Below are 19,238 nucleotides of genomic sequence, written 5' to 3'. Positions count from 1 at the left end.
TCATCATCATCATCATCATCATCATCATCATCATCATCATCATCATCATCATCATCATCATCATCATCATCATCATCATCATCATCATCATCATCATCATCATCATCATCATCATCATCATCATCATCATCATCATCATCATCATCATCATCATCATCATCATCATCATCATCATCATCATCATCATCATCATCATCATCATCATCATCATCATCATCATCATCATCATCATCATCATCATCATCATCATCATCATCATCATCATCATCATCATCATCATCATCATCATCATCATCATCATCATCATCATCATCATCATCATCATCATCATCATCATCATCATCATCATCATCATCATCATCATCATCATCATCATCATCATCATCATCATCATCATCATCATCATCATCATCATCATCATCATCATCATCATCATCATCATCATCATCATCATCATCATCATCATCATCATCATCATCATCATCATCATCATCATCATCATCATCATCATCATCATCATCATCATCATCATCATCATCATCATCATCATCATCATCATCATCATCATCATCATCATCATCATCATCATCATCATCATCATCATCATCATCATCATCATCATCATCATCATCATCATCATCATCATCATCATCATCATCATCATCATCATCATCATCATCATCATCATCATCATCATCATCATCATCATCATCATCATCATCATCATCATCATCATCATCATCATCATCATCATCATCATCATCATCATCATCATCATCATCATCATCATCATCATCATCATCATCATCATCATCATCATCATCATCATCATCATCATCATCATCATCATCATCATCATCATCATCATCATCATCATCATCATCATCATCATCATCATCATCATCATCATCATCATCATCATCATCATCATCATCATCATCATCATCATCATCATCATCATCATCATCATCATCATCATCATCATCATCATCATCATCATCATCATCATCATCATCATCATCATCATCATCATCATCATCATCATCATCATCATCATCATCATCATCATCATCATCATCATCATCATCATCATCATCATCATCATCATCATCATCATCATCATCATCATCATCATCATCATCATCATCATCATCATCATCATCATCATCATCATCATCATCATCATCATCATCATCATCATCATCATCATCATCATCATCATCATCATCATCATCATCATCATCATCATCATCATCATCATCATCATCATCATCATCATCATCATCATCATCATCATCATCATCATCATCATCATCATCATCATCATCATCATCATCATCATCATCATCATCATCATCATCATCATCATCATCATCATCATCATCATCATCATCATCATCATCATCATCATCATCATCATCATCATCATCATCATCATCATCATCATCATCATCATCATCATCATCATCATCATCATCATCATCATCATCATCATCATCATCATCATCATCATCATCATCATCATCATCATCATCATCATCATCATCATCATCATCATCATCATCATCATCATCATCATCATCATCATCATCATCATCATCATCATCATCATCATCATCATCATCATCATCATCATCATCATCATCATCATCATCATCATCATCATCATCATCATCATCATCATCATCATCATCATCATCATCATCATCATCATCATCATCATCATCATCATCATCATCATCATCATCATCATCATCATCATCATCATCATCATCATCATCATCATCATCATCATCATCATCATCATCATCATCATCATCATCATCATCATCATCATCATCATCATCATCATCATCATCATCATCATCATCATCATCATCATCATCATCATCATCATCATCATCATCATCATCATCATCATCATCATCATCATCATCATCATCATCATCATCATCATCATCATCATCATCATCATCATCATCATCATCATCATCATCATCATCATCATCATCATCATCATCATCATCATCATCATCATCATCATCATCATCATCATCATCATCATCATCATCATCATCATCATCATCATCATCATCATCATCATCATCATCATCATCATCATCATCATCATCATCATCATCATCATCATCATCATCATCATCATCATCATCATCATCATCATCATCATCATCATCATCATCATCATCATCATCATCATCATCATCATCATCATCATCATCATCATCATCATCATCATCATCATCATCATCATCATCATCATCATCATCATCATCATCATCATCATCATCATCATCATCATCATCATCATCATCATCATCATCATCATCATCATCATCATCATCATCATCATCATCATCATCATCATCATCATCATCATCATCATCATCATCATCATCATCATCATCATCATCATCATCATCATCATCATCATCATCATCATCATCATCATCATCATCATCATCATCATCATCATCATCATCATCATCATCATCATCATCATCATCATCATCATCATCATCATCATCATCATCATCATCATCATCATCATCATCATCATCATCATCATCATCATCATCATCATCATCATCATCATCATCATCATCATCATCATCATCATCATCATCATCATCATCATCATCATCATCATCATCATCATCATCATCATCATCATCATCATCATCATCATCATCATCATCATCATCATCATCATCATCATCATCATCATCATCATCATCATCATCATCATCATCATCATCATCATCATCATCATCATCATCATCATCATCATCATCATCATCATCATCATCATCATCATCATCATCATCATCATCATCATCATCATCATCATCATCATCATCATCATCATCATCATCATCATCATCATCATCATCATCATCATCATCATCATCATCATCATCATCATCATCATCATCATCATCATCATCATCATCATCATCATCATCATCATCATCATCATCATCATCATCATCATCATCATCATCATCATCATCATCATCATCATCATCATCATCATCATCATCATCATCATCATCATCATCATCATCATCATCATCATCATCATCATCATCATCATCATCATCATCATCATCATCATCATCATCATCATCATCATCATCATCATCATCATCATCATCATCATCATCATCATCATCATCATCATCATCATCATCATCATCATCATCATCATCATCATCATCATCATCATCATCATCATCATCATCATCATCATCATCATCATCATCATCATCATCATCATCATCATCATCATCATCATCATCATCATCATCATCATCATCATCATCATCATCATCATCATCATCATCATCATCATCATCATCATCATCATCATCATCATCATCATCATCATCATCATCATCATCATCATCATCATCATCATCATCATCATCATCATCATCATCATCATCATCATCATCATCATCATCATCATCATCATCATCATCATCATCATCATCATCATCATCATCATCATCATCATCATCATCATCATCATCATCATCATCATCATCATCATCATCATCATCATCATCATCATCATCATCATCATCATCATCATCATCATCATCATCATCATCATCATCATCATCATCATCATCATCATCATCATCATCATCATCATCATCATCATCATCATCATCATCATCATCATCATCATCATCATCATCATCATCATCATCATCATCATCATCATCATCATCATCATCATCATCATCATCATCATCATCATCATTCATCATCATCATCATCATCATCATCATCATCATCATCATCATCATCATCATCATCATCATCATCATCATCATCATCATCATCATCATCATCATCATCATCATCATCATCATCATCATCATCATCATCATCATCATCATCATCATCATCATCATCTCATCATCATCATCATCATCATCATCTCATCATCATCATCATCATCATCATCATCATCATCATCATCATCATCATCATCATCATCATCATCATCATCATCATCATCATCATCATCATCATCATCATCATCATCATCATCATCATCATCATCATCATCATCATCATCATCATCATCATCATCATCATCATCATCATCATCATCATCATCATCATCATCATCATCATCATCATCATCATCATCATCTCATCATCATCATCATCATCATCATCATCATCATCATCATCATCATCATCATCATCATCATCATCATCACATCATCATCATCATCATCATCATCATCATCATCATCATCATCATCATCATCATCATCATCATCATCATCATCATCATCATCATCATCATCATCATCATCATCATCATCATCATCATCATCATCATCATCATCATCATCATCATCATCATCATCATCATCATCATCATCATCATCATCATCATCATCATCATCATCATCATCATCATCATCATCATCATCATCATCATCATCATCATCATCATCATCATCATCATCATCATCATCATCATCATCATCATCATCATCATCATCATCATCATCATCATCATCATCATCATCATCATCATCATCATCATCATCATCATCATCATCATCATCATCATCATCATCATCATCATCATCATCATCATCATCATCATCATCATCATCATCATCATCATCATCATCATCATCATCATCATCATCATCATCATCATCATCATCATCATCATCATCATCATCATCATCATCATCATCATCATCATCATCATCATCATCATCATCATCATCATCATCATCATCATCATCATCATCATCATCATCATCATCATCATCATCATCATCCCATCCGGCGGAAGTCCTCACACTTCCATATTTGAGGATTCTGCTGGCAGAACTCTCTCTACCAGCAGATCCGGTGGGAAACTCACTTTCCCATCCGGCGGAAGTCCTCACACTTCCATATTTGAGGATTCTGCTGGCAGAACTCTCTCTACCAGCCAGATCCGGTGGAAAACTCACTTTCCCATCCGGCGGAAGTCCTCACACTTCCATATTTGAGGATTCTGCTGGCAAAACTCTCTCTACCAGCAGATCCGGTGGAAAAACTCACTTTCCCATCCGGCGGAAGTCCTCACACTTCCATATTTGAGGATTCTGCTGGCAGAACTCTCTCTACCAGCAGATCCGGTGGAAAAACTCACTTTCCCATCCGGCGGAAGTCCTCACACTTCCATATTTGAGGATTCTGCTGGCAGAACTCTCTCTACCAGCAGATCCGGTGGGAAAACTCACTTTCCCATCCGGCGGAAGTCCTCACACTTCCATATTTGAGGATTCTGCTGGCAGAACTCTCTCTACCAGCAGATCCGGTGGAAAAACTCACTTTCCCATCCGGCGGAAGTCCTCACACTTCCATATTTGAGGATTCTGCTGGCAGAACTCTCTCTACCAGCAGATCCGGTGGGAAAACTCACTTTCCCATCCGGGTCCTCGCACTTCCATATTTGAGGATTCTGCTGGCAGAACTCTCTCTACCAGCAGATCCGGTGGGAAAACTCACTTTCCCATCCGGCGGAAGTCCTCACACTTCCATATTTGAGGATTCTGCTGGCAGAACTCTCTCTACCAGCAGATCCGGTGGGAAAACTCACTTTCCCTTCCGGCGGAAGTCCTCACACTTCCATATTTGAGGATTCTGCTAGCAAAACTCTCTCTACCAGCAGATCCGGTGGAAAAACTCACTTTCCCATCCGGCGGAAGTCCTCACACTTCCATATTTGAGGATTCTGCTGGCAAAACTCTCTCTACCAGCAGATCCGGTGGAAAAACTCACTTTCCCATCCGGCGGAAGTCCTCACACTTCCATATTTGAGGATTCTGCTGGCAGAACTCTCTCTACCAGCAGATCCGGTGGAAAAACTCACTTTCCCATCCGGCGGAAGTCCTCACACTTCCATATTTGAGGATTCTGCTGGCAGAACTCTCTCTACCAGCAGATCCGGTGGGAAAACTCACTTTCCCATCCGGCGGAAGTCCTCACACTTCCATATTTGAGGATTCTGCTGGCAGAACTCTCTCTACCAGTAGATCCGGAAGTTTTCACACTTTCACTACCGACTGCACCATGTCGTATTCGAATATTATTATTTTATATTTACAAAAACAGTACTCTAATTAAAATTCAAATTCAACGTCGACCGTTCTTCGCAACACTAGTCATATCACTGAATCAAAATTTCTGTCGAGCCGTTCGCTTCTTTTTCTTTCCTCGCCTTCATTTCAGCATCTGTCATCAATACACACTCGATGTAAACTCCGTAAAAGTGATTCAATTTTACTCATTTACTCTTCGCCTCGTATTCACTACAGATAACATGTAGTTTTTTAGCCTTGAAATGTTCGTAGCAGTTTGGGGGACATACTTGAAGAATAATAGTGATGTTTTCATTACACTCAAATTTTGATTCACTCAAAAATCAACGAAAGTACCACATTTTTCACGCAAATTGCTTAACAAAAATAATGGCTTACAATGCAAAGTAGTTTTTTACCTTTAAATTATTCGTGAAAGCGTACTGGACGTTCTTGATGAGTAATAGTGATGTTTTTATGACACACTTAATTTATTTTACTCGAAAAGCTACAAAAATATTATAATTTTTATACAAAACAGTCAATAAAACAAAATTTAAAGCCATAACATGTAGTTGTATAGCCTTAAATTTTCCGTTACAATGTACTGAACCTGTTTTTGATAAAATGTTGATGTTTACATAACACTAATATTTTGTTTTATAAAAAAAAGTACGAAAATACCACAAAAACGCGAATCAGCCAAAATTTAAAGCAAGGATATGTAGTTTTTCAACTTTGAATATTATGTTTCCAGTTCAAAACCGAATTAGCGACATTTTTTCTTTGACTTCCGCTGCTTTTGTCTTGCGTTAAACACAATGTCGGAAGTGGGGCGCTGTATAGAGCACCAGGTGTACAATACAGCGCCCCACTTCCGACATTGTGTTTAACACAAGGCAAAAGCAGCGGAAGTCAAAGAAAAAATGTCGCTAATTCGGTTTTGAACTGGAAACATAATACATTGTAGTAGTTTAGTGGATTCATTTGAACAACCTTAGTGATGTTTTCATTACACTCATATTTTATATCACTCAAAATACTAGGAAAATACCACATTTTGCACACAAAGTAGTGGCAAAATAAAAATTGGAGTCAATGCATTATAGTTTTTTTGCCATGAAATTATTTGTAAAAAAGTACTTGACTTGTTTGATAAACAACAGTGATCTTTCAATTACATTCGTTGTTTTCTAAATTTGTTCATAAAAAACGATCAAAAACAACTCAAATAAAGAGAACTTACTATGCGCAGCATATAGTCACATGTTGATGTACCGTAAAAAAATATATTTTTACACAGATAATTATTTTTGATAGCTAAAAGCACTGAGATTTTCACTCAGGTGGAGTACTGACTCAATTTGTTATTTATAATTTTATAAAATTCTTCATGTTTTGATACAATAAATTAACCTAACATGTTTCATGCGGCTTTTCCTATCATGCTGATACTCTTTGCGTTGCAATCTGTAATATTTTTTTGGATTTCATATGTTTGTCAGAGCACTGTCAAAGTTTCCCCAAAATGAAAATGTGATTCTCGCTCATATGAAAAAAATAATATTGATCACCCAAAACAATTAAAACTGTCCAATTCTTACATTGCAATTATAACTGAGACACCAGTACTTGTTTTAAAATTATTAATCAGGAAAAATACATGGAATAATATTAGGGAAATTTGCTGAAAAACTATCAAAGCTACCCAGTTTTACGGTATTGCATCAGAAACTCTTCTATGTACATTTGTTTTTCAGAAATTTTCCAAAATGTGCATTTATATTTTATGATATCTTTCAAAATATTTTGTCGTGGGTTCTTTCCGAAAATCTTTCAAAAATATTCCAGAGATTCCTTCAGGGATATTTTCAAAAACATCAAGGATTCATGCGGAATTTATTTAGGGGTTCTATTTCTCGAGGAACTCTTTTAGAAAACTTTTGAAATGTTTCCGTGTATTATTCCTTTGGGTTTTCATCAGAAATTCCTCTAGCGATTGCTTGATAAATTTCTCCAAGGACTCATTTAGAATATTATCATATTTTTCAGGAAACTCTTATTTTTTTCCAGGAGCATTTTCGAAGTTTTTTTTCTGGCTTTCTTTAGTTCTCTCAAGTTTCCATCCTAGTTCCCATGCAAAGTGTTTTTCTTTTATTTGCTCCCATTAATAGTTCCTTCCGTGGTTTTGTCGATATTTTTAGAGATTTCCGATAATTACTTCTGGCAGAAGCCAAAGAGTTTTCCGGAGTTTCTCCCGGGATTTCTCTTAGAAATTTTCAGAGTTCTTTCATGAATTTTCTAAATATTTCCTACCAGATTTCCTAGTTCTTCTCAGGTTTTCTTCCGATATTTCTCTCGCGTTCCTTATTGCATAATTGCAAAAATCACTTGGATTCATCCCTAACTTCTGTAGAAATCCTGGGAGAAATTCCAAAAAAAAAATAAAATCATTGAAATTTCTTAAAGCTTCGGGAGAAATCCCAGAAGCAATTCCATCAGAAAACTCGTGAAAAACACCTTTAAAATCCGGGAGGAGCCTCAGTTGAAATCCCAGCAATAGTTTCTGTAATAACCTTAGAAATCCCGGAAAAATCTCATGGAGAAGTACCAAGATGAATACCGGAAGAAATTTCCGAGAGAAACTCTAAGAGAAACCACAGAGAACAGACGTCCAAGTCCAGTTCTGAAACTGTGTAAGGAATTTAACGGCCTTTTGAAATCGACAACACAAGTGGCAATCGCGTGGCGCTGCAATCGGTTAATTTCCCATACTAATTTAATTCACCACTTGAAATGTTTCAACTCACCACTGACTGTGGCAATATGGTGTTTGGCGGCGTTAGTGTTGTCATCGTGTATTGGTTTGCAACCTTACTCAAGTGAAGATTCAAATCCTTACACAACTTTCTGTGTGAAATTTGTTCTAGCCTGGATGTCTGTTCTCTGTGGAGAAACTCTACGACAACATCTGATGTATATTCCCGGAAAAAAGATAATAAATTCCACGAAAAATTGTTTGGGCGAAACGCAGGAGGAAAAATCCAACGAGAGACTCTGAGAGCAAATATGGGAAAACCTCTGGAAAAAAATCTATGGGATTCTCATAAAAACCTTCAGGAGACAATATTTGGATTTCAGAAATCCTGCAATATTCTTCAGGAATTTTTCCGGAAAGAAATGTTTGAATCTAGGGTAAAAACGTGGATAGGAATACCTAAGAATCTCCGAGAGGAATTTGAAAAGGAATCCCAAGGAACAGGAATGAAAGAAGGCTGAAAATCTCTCTAATAAAGACACATAACCTAACCTTAGCTTTGGAAACCAATTGAGTTCGTAACTTTTTTTCATTTTCACGGGATTTACGTTTATTTTTTGGTGATTGCTACTGCATGTTCAGGAGTCGCAAATGGACTCAAATAAAAACAAATAAAAAAATCCCTGGTGAATTTTCGGTTTGCCTTGTATTTTTTTCAGGTAGTAAATAACCTGAAACTGGTACAAAAAAGTCAGTAATAGAAATCTGCATGTGTTTGTTTTGAATTTTGTGTTATTGGCTATTTTGTGTGAAAAATATGGCACATTCGTAATTTTTTTAGTAAAACGAAACGTGGATGTGATGTAAACATCAAAATGTTATCAAATACATGTCTAGTACATCCAACGGAAAATTTTAAGACTAACAACTACATGTCATTGCTTTAAATTTTGTTTTATTGACTATTTTGTAAGAAAGTTATGGTATTTTAAAAACTTGTATGGTAAAATGAATTAAGAGTGTCATGAAGGCGGTATTATTGTTCAACGTTCATCATTTCACGAAAAAATTCAAGCCAAAAAACCAGAATGCATTGCCTTATATTTTTGTTTGTTGACTACTTTGTGTGAAAAATGTGGTATTTTCCTAGTATTCCGAGTGAAATAAAATATGAGTGTAATAAAAAATTCCCAAGGATTGTTCAAATAAATCCACTAAACTACTACGATAAATTCAAAGTTGAATAACTACACATCATTACTTTAAATTTTGGCTTATTCGCTTTTTTGTGGTATTTTCGTACTTTTTTTTATACATAAAACAAAATATTAGTGTAATGTAAACATCAACATTTTATCAAAAACAGGTCCAGAACATTGTAACGGAAAATTTAAGGCAATACCACAGAGAACAGACGTCCAAGTCCAGTTCTGAAACTGTGTAAGGAATTTAACGGCCTTTTGAAATCGACAACACAAGTGGCAATCGCGTGGCGCTGCAATCGGTTAATTTCCCATACTAATTTAATTCACCACTTGAAATGTTTCAACTCACCACTGACTGTGGCAATATGGTGTTTGGCGGCGTTAGTGTTGTCATCGTGTATTGGTTTGCAACCTTACTCAAGTGAAGATTCAAATCCTTACACAACTTTCTGTGTGAAATTTGTTCTAGCCTGGATGTCTGTTCTCTGTGGCAATACAACTACATGTTATGGCTTTAAATTTTATTTTATTGACTGTTTTATATGAACATTATGGTATTTTTGTAGCTTTTCGAGTAAAATAAATTAAGTGTGTCAGGAAAACATCACTATTACTCATCAGTACGCTTTCACGAGTAATTTAAAGGTAAAATACTACTTTGCATTGTAAGCCATCATTTTTGTTAACCACTTTGCGTGAAAAATGTGGTACTTTCGTTGATTTTTGAGTGAATCAAAATTTGAGTGTAATGAAAACATCACTATTATTCCACAGAGAACAGACATCCAGGCTAGAACAAATTTCACACAGAAAGTTGTGTAAGGATTTGAATCTTCACTTGAGTAAGGTTGCAAACCAATACACGATGACAACACTAACGCCGCCAAACACCATATTGCCACAGTCAGTGGTGAGTTGAAACATTTCAAGTGGTGAATTAAATTAGTATGGGAAATTAACCGATTGCAGCGCCACGCGATTGCCACTTGTGTTGTCGATTTCAAAAGGCCGTTAAATTCCTTACACAGTTTCAGAACTGGACTTGGACGTCTGTTCTCTGTGATTATTCTTCAAGTATGTCCCCCAAACTGCTACGAACATTTCAAGGCTAAAAAACTACATGTTATCGTTTTAAATTTAGTTTTGTTGACTACTTTGTGTAAAAAGTATGGAATTTTCGTAGTTTTCCGAGTAAAACAAAATAAGAGTGTAATTAGAACATTTTCATTGTTCATAAAAAATGTCGAGTACAATCCTACGAACAATTTAAGACCAAAAAAACTATATGTCATCGCTTTGAATTTTGATTTATTGCTTATTTTATGTGAAAAATAGGGTATTTTAGCCGTTTTTTGAGTAAAGTAGATTATCAGTGTACTGAAAAATAAATAATTTTGCATAAACATGTTCACTCCAGCTGTACGCATGATTTAGAGTCGAAAAAACCATATGTCATCGCTTTAAATTTTGTTTTATTGATCAATGTGCGCAAAAAATGTGCTCTTCAAAAAAACTAGGAAGTGCCTTTTGCTTAATAACTTTGGGTAGACGCATCTATTTTATATTTTTTTTAAATGGAAAATGATCTTGAAACCTGTCCGGTTCCATCGCAAAAAAAAGTTTTGAAATCGGTTGAAAAACGGCCGAGAAATGCCTTGTCAAAGTTGGACTTCCGACTTTTTTTGGACCCTTGGTAGTTCGCGGGAGTTTTTACCCCCTCGGTAGTTTAAGTGTTAAATACTTTTGTTATGGAACTAGATGTATTTTACTTTGAGCTTGATAATTATTTTCATTTCTGGTATATTAACACTTAAGACCAGTATTACGAAACTAGTGACTTACGATTACGCTGAGAACGACGTAGAACTGCAGGTTCTATGCGTTCTTCTTCTGAAGAATGATTATCTTCCTGTCCAGTTACCGTACCTGAAATCTTTTTCAAGTGGGAAACATTCCTGTCGTACTCTTTGCCTGTAAAAATAATAATTAACGTCTTCGTTTTGGATTCAACATGAATTAAACGATTTACCTGTATCCATTGATCGTACTCTTACATTTGATCCGTTCCACTCTACCACCGTAAACTTCTCCTTTAAAAAGTTGGTCGAGAGCTTGTTGGTTGGGTGTAGGTTGCGCATGAGTACCACATCGTCAGGCCAATTGCACTGGGCTTTGACCTGCGCTTAGCATCTTCTCTCTCCTTTCCCAAAGACTTCTGTACAGTGTCCTTATCTCTGTGTTCTGATGAAAGTATTGCCGTTGACAAATCTTCAACCTCTGGAAACTTGAAACGAGGCCGTCGATTTTGGAGTAGCTCATTTGGAGATCTTCCGGTTGTGGAATGAGGTGTATTATTGTACATTTCTAAATAATGTGACATCTCGGATTCCCAGTCGCCATACAAAGCATTTGCTATCTTTAGCCGCTTGAGCAAAGATCGGTTCTGACGCTCTACCTCGCCGTTGGCCTGGGGCCAGTACGGGGTAGTACGATTCAGATGAATTCCCTTTACTTTGCAGAAATCGTCAAATTCTGTAGCGACAAACTGCTTCCCATTATCCAGGGTGATTGTACGTGGTACGCCCCAAAGTCCGAAAATTCTTGCCATTCGCTTAATAGTTTCTTTGGCTGTTATTGAAGTCATGATTTCCAAATCCACGTGTCTGCTAAAATAATCCACCACTACCAAAATGTATTCCCCTGTCGGCAATGGTCCAAGGAAATCAATTGCAATGTCAACCCATGGCTTGTCGGGCAATGGTCTACGCTCCATCGGTTCCGGAGGATCGGGTATTTGTACAAGGCGGCATCCTTCACATTTCTCGCAGACTTTGACTACCTCTTGGTCCATGTTTGGCCACCAGCAACGGTCGCGGAGACGTCGCTTCATACATGACTGGCCGGGATGACCTTCGTGAGCTAGCAAAAGCATTCGCTCCCGAAGAATAGAAGGTACGACTAGTTTCGATCCACGCATGACCAAACCATTAGCGAAAGAAAGTTCACAACGAAACGCAGAATATTGCTTGACGATAGGAGAAGTCCAATCTTCTTTCATGATAGAAGACAGTACCGCTTGAAGCTCTGCGTCATTCTTTGTTGCCTCGATTACTTCTGAAATATCTATCGCTGCAGTTTCTTGAACAGTCCGAATTGAAATTTCAGTTTCGTTGTCATAATCCGCACTTGATTGTTCTTGTTGTAAAATTGCCAATGCGTTTGCAGCAATTCTGCGGATGTACACCTCCGATTCTTCTTGCCAAGAGGGATCTTTAACGTGAGAGCCAAGACGCGAGAGAGTATCAGCAATGTTCGACGATCCTTTTTTGTAGACAACCTTGAGCCTAAAGGCTTGCAATCTAAGCATCCATCGTTCGATTCGCGCTGTCGGACGCGAATTTACCGTAAACAGTACTTCCAATGGACGATGATCCGTTTCCAGTACAAACGATATACCCAGCAAGTACACCTTGAATCGTTCAACCCCCCACACAATCGCAAGGGCTTCCTTTTCGATTGGTGGGTACCGTTGTTCTGTCTCTGATAAGCTGCGTGATGCGTAACTGATTATGCGAGTTCTGCCTTGATGGATTTGTACTAGAACTGCACCGAGACCAACTCCAGAAGCGTCGGTTACTAGGATGGTGTGATCGGTTGGATCGAAATAGCCTAGGCAGTCAATATTTCCAATCAGATGTTTAAGGGAATCGAATGATTTCTGATGTTCCGAAAGCCAACAAAACTGATTTGAATTTTTCAGAAGTGCCCTCAACGGACGGCTCAAAGTTGCGAGATTCGGAAGAAACCTGGAGACGTAGGTCACAAGGCCGAGAAAGTTACGCAGTTCTTCTTTCGCACGTGGGGCTCGACACAGTAGCAGGGATTTCACCTTAGAATCGGCAGGTAGTACTCCATCTTCAGACAGTTTATGACCGAGGAATTCAGTTTCCCTCCTCTTGAATTTGCACTTCTGGAGGTTGAGCGTTAAACCATGAGAGGCTAACACACAGCGTTTTCTTTACTGCTTCATCATGCTCCGCTTCAGTAGCACCCCACATAAAAATATCATCGATGAACACCACCGTATTCTTGCAATCAGCAAGGATGCTTTCCATAAGGTTTTGAAAAAAATCTGGTGTGTAATTGACTCCAAACAATAGACGTGTGTATCGAAACAAACCCCAATTCGTTATGAATGTGGTTATGTCTCTGCTTTCTTCGGCTAGTTCCACATGATGAAAAGCTTGCTGAATGCCCAATGTGGTGAAATATTTCGCTCCTGTAAACTTGGCCAGGAGGTCCTCAAATACCGGCAAAGGGTGGTTCAACCTCTGGATTGCCTGGTTAGCCCGCCGCATGTCCACACACAATCTTAGTTCGCCGTTGTCTTTCATAATAGGCACTAGAGGGGATACCCATGACGAGGGTTTAGTAACCCGTTCAATGATGCCCTTTTCCAACAGTTCATCTAATTCACGGTGGGTCTGGTAGAATAAATTTATTACAAAAAAATGGGCATCGCTAATTTTTACGCTACGTGAAAGTTGACGCTACCAGCTTTCATTCAAGCCCAACATCGAAATATTCCATCGGGGGAACTTTTTCATACAAAAATTGGGTATGTTTGTTAAGTAGAAATAGGGATTAATTTGGAACCGCGCATTTTGTATGGAGAAAAACAGTATTCTGAAAAAGTTGTTCGGGATCCCTCGGTGGATTTTTTTGAGGGACCCTGCAAATGAAAGCTGAAAGCCTCTATTTTTGAATAGCGAAAAATTTGACGATGCCTATTTTTTGTTATAAACTTTTCCCATACACACGCCGTGCTAACTTTATCTTGACTTGATCGAGAATCGGAATTGGACATCGTCGAAGCGGCTGGATGACAGGTGGAATGGTTCGATAGGAAGCACCAACTTGAAGCCTTTTACTTTTGGGAAGACTTTAGTTTCTTCGACGCGACCAACGATTTCTTTGAAGGTACTGGGTAGTCCAACTCGAAGCACTCCTAACTTCCGGGCCGTGACTTTTCCTAAAAGTGATTGTTGGCCTCCCTTAATCACATAAAAAGTCGTGTTAGTCGAGATAACGTCAGGTCCATCTCTAATTTCGATCTCCGCATCGAATACTGTGAGTAGCTTCAATGGTACTCGCCCATATGCAAGAAACCGTTTAGAGGTATCATATCTTTGAGAGTGACACTCAACTTCTTTGAGTTTTAGTAGTTCCCACGTGGTATCGTCGATTAGATTGTAGGTTGAGCCCGAATCTATCAGCATCTCAATGTCAACCCCTCCGTGATTCAACATTTCGTACAGATTTGTATCGTTTTGCCCGACCTCCTCGCATCGGCGAGTATCTCCTTTTTCTCGCACTTGCAGGCTAATAGAAAATCATAGATTAAAATCAAAAAAGTTTAATTCGTCTCATATTCAACTTACATCTTTTTCCACTTTTGCCTTGCACATCGTTTGAAAATGGCCAAGTCTCCTGCATCTATGGCAAGTTCGATCCAGCGCAGGACATTTCTCGAACTCCTGGTGTTGTAATCTTCCACACCGTGAACATCTCGCTTTGTATGCAGGTACGCCAGAGTCTTTGTAAAATGGAATTCCAGGTTTCTTTATAACCAAACGATTAACATCGACAGGGTTTGGTCGAGTAGACATTTGAGACGCTTGATGTTTGATTGATTGATGGGCATTGATCAATTTCGATACGTCGTCAAGCCTAAGTTGTTCTTTTTCGAGTAACTTTCGACGTAGATCTTCCGGAGCATTTTGTATGACCTTATCAATCACGGCGATTTGACGGGATTCCTGTTCATTTCGACCAAATGCACATTTCTCTGCCTTCAGCTGAACTCTCAGTAAGAATTTTTCAATTGGTTCGTCTTTGTCCATAGACATTGACCAAAATTGGAACCTCTCGAAGCTTTCATGTTGTTTGGGGGAGAAATGTTCTGTGAGTCTTTCCTTTGCCACGACATATGGATCTTCACCGTCTTGACCATCAACGTCCGCTCCAGGTATTCCATAAAATACCCCCTGTAGTTCAAAACCACCCATTGCCAATAGCTGTGCTTTTCGACATTTGCCATCTGTTATGTTTGTCGCAGCCATGACATTTTCAAACCATCGAATCCATCCGATCCACGCGTTCCTGACTTCAGATGACGGCAGATGAGAAAACTTGAACTGCGGTAAATTGTACGACGCAGGACTGAAAAACGAAACCGGCTGGACGATTTCCTGTTCAACGTCTACCATTTTGCGTGTGAACATTTTTTTTTCGTAATATTTCTTGTATTTTGCAAAATTCTAAACCAATCAGCATTTTTTTTCGAAGATCCATTACAGCATTATTAACATTTCACATTTCCTACATTTACATTACAATCCTTTCTCATTACCAGTGAATTTAATCACATTTCGCATTCGCAATCTCTTCCATAAACAGTGAATTTAATCACATTCCCTGCCGTGTGCACCCCAACAGTGAATTTAATCACAACACATTCAAATTACATACTTTCTCTATTACCAGTGAATTTAATCACATATCGCACTCGTGCTCTCATTCATAAACAGTGAATTCAATCACATCGTACAAGCACATATCAACAGTGAATTCAATCACATCACATATTCAAATTACAAGCTGTTCTCCTCATTAGTGAATTTAATCACATTTCGCACTCGCAATCTCTATCAAAAACAGTGAATTCAATCACAATACACAAGCGCGTTTCAACAGTGAATTTAATCACATCACATTTTCACATTGCAATCCTTTCCTATTTCCAGTGAATTTAATCACATTACGCAATTTCAGCAATACTGGGCGCACTGATCGAACGAACTTGTGTGTCGGTGAATTTGGTCACATCCATTCATGCCAAAATTTGCCGTTCATTGAGTTGAATCACACTTCTACCTAACGCATTCATTTTCCTCGGTTCCACCACTAAAACATACTAAAAACAGCTATTAAATTCGACAACACGCGTACGCAAATGTTTTAGTGGTTTCTAGCGAAAATCCCAATAACTGATCACTCATACACGCTCACGCAATGCTCTGCAGAGCGATATTGAACCGTCGGTTGCTGCATGTGGTGATTTTTGCTGCTTACTTCAGTTCAGCTGGTAAACGGAATGACAAAAAAACGATACTAACAATTTCGAAATTGTGCGCTAAAATCATGTTCTATGCACTCTTTTGCTTCCCTCTCGAGCACCCGTTTTATCTCTGGCAGCGCTAGAAAAAAATAAAACAATCGAGCATGTGACGAGGCGAAGCAATTGAACATTCAATGGGCACGGGGCCTATAGAGATAAGTGACATTTCAACACACGAACACTAGCGCAAATTTTTCCTCACACAAAAGTGCACGCCGATTGAAAGGCTATTCAGATTGCATATGCAAATATTACCCAATCGAATTGGGTAAAACGGGTAAATAATGATAAAACTAACGTCCGGGGCAAGAGTGCAAATATTTTCCTCGCAGTTTCACAACTACATCCACAAAAAAGGCACGCATACATTTGAACGTGATTACCTCTATTGCAAATGCTGGAAGTTTAGAGGTTAGCTTTCTGCTGTCTCATTTCCTCCATTCTACGGAGCTGCACATCTGTGTGCAAACACCATTCAATTTCGCTGCGATTCATTCATACCACAGAGAACAGACATCCAAGTCCAGTTCTGAAACTGTGTAAGGAATTTAACGGTCATTTGAAATCGGCAACACAAGTGGCAATAGCGTGGCGCTGCAATCGGTTAATTTCCCATACTAATTTTATTCACCACTTGAAATGTTTCAATTCACCACTGACTGTGGCAATATGGTGTTTGGTGGCGTTAGTGTTGTCGCCGTGTATTGGTTTGCAACCTTACTCAAGTGAAGATTCAAATCCTTACACAAATTTCTGAATGAAATTTGTTCTAGCCTTGATGTCTGTTCTCTGTGTTCATACTAATACACGAATCTCATCATACTAGGATTCATGCATGTGTTTGTTATAAATGTGAGTAATATATTTTCATATTAGAATGCATGAACCTTAGAAGGTATATGCTGATCAGCTCATGTTTAACCACACTAGAGCACAAAACTTTTGCTATTTTCAATTGACGAAATACATCGTAATTTTCTGAACGAATTAGGAATTTACCTGTTCAGCAGCAACATTTTTGTGAAATGGAAATTTTACGTACATACCTTAGTAACGGGGACGACAGAAGCATGCATGCATGCGCAGCGCATTTCATGTCAGGCGTCCGGCAGACGATCATTCACACTGCTAGGCTGCTAGAGTCGATCTTCGCGCCCATACTTACACATCACCCATTATTGTGCGTTTAGCACTAAATTGATTTCCGAAAAAACTTCATTGACTTCCGCTGCCTTTCCTATGCGTTAACCCGTATCGGCCTGAGTCAGCGCATATGAACAAAAAATGTCGCCGTTCAGCGAATACACAACGGATTTGAATAATTTTTTGACAGCACACTCGTACATATGTCTTGTTTGTAAAAGTGGACAGAGAACGTCGGAATGGTCCCTATGGCCGGAGTTATTCCGGTGGGTCACTGGGTCAGATTCGTATAAAAAGGGCTGTTTTTCGGTACACAGAGTGTTTTCCACTATGATTCGCTATAAAACTCACTCTATTTTCACTAAAACTTATACCTCTGCAACCAAACATTGTTTCCACACAGTTTTTGACCGTTTAGGAACTACCGGATGTGGCCACCGGACATAATCTCCGGAGGAACCTGCCACATACTGTATACTGGGGTACACAACCATAACCCATTTTTTGCAGCTCTATTTATTGACTTTAGCGGTATAGTGTCTTAGAAGAATTTGTTCTATATACTAAACTCTTTATTTTGGGTTTTCACTTTTGGGATTAATCCACCTAAAAGTGCGACAGAAATTCACTTTTTTTCAAAAATGAAGATAGAGTATTGGAGTCTTCTGCAAAGTTGTAGAAAAATGTATTGTTGGAAAGTTTGCCGAACAAACTATTACCATAATTGCTTAATTATAAGAGATATGTGACGTTTTTTGTGAACGACCCCTCAAAATAGTTTTTTCGTTATATCTTTTTCTGTGGATTTTTGGTAATTTTCG

General features: G+C 37.7%; 1 protein-coding gene across 2 annotated transcripts; it reads right to left on the bottom strand.

Moving 5' to 3' along the window:
• Positions 1-11,832: 11,832 nt before the first annotated feature.
• On the bottom strand, positions 11,833-16,378 carry LOC134288099 (uncharacterized protein K02A2.6-like). 2 transcript variants are annotated; one of them, XM_062851826.1, is made up of 3 exons: positions 15,536-16,378; positions 12,124-15,476; positions 11,833-12,065 (listed from the first exon to the last, which is right to left on the bottom strand). In XM_062851826.1, exons 1-2 carry the CDS (start codon positions 16,376-16,378, stop codon positions 15,381-15,383), a joined length of 939 nt encoding a protein of 312 aa, XP_062707810.1. In that variant the 3' UTR covers positions 11,833-12,065; positions 12,124-15,380. The 2 variants fall into 2 exon arrangements, with proteins under 2 accessions (XP_062707810.1, XP_062707809.1); XM_062851825.1 differs by lacking the exon at positions 15,536-16,378 and having other exon boundaries at positions 12,124-13,461.
• Between the last annotated feature and the right edge of the window lie 2,860 nt (positions 16,379-19,238).

Source organism: Aedes albopictus, chromosome 2, assembly GCF_035046485.1.
Source record: "Aedes albopictus strain Foshan chromosome 2, AalbF5, whole genome shotgun sequence".
In the NCBI taxonomy this organism is placed as follows: Eukaryota; Metazoa; Arthropoda; class Insecta; order Diptera; family Culicidae; genus Aedes; species Aedes albopictus.
The sequence above is the reverse complement of the archived record's forward strand: the minus strand, read 5'-3'. Positions and strand labels throughout refer to the sequence as shown.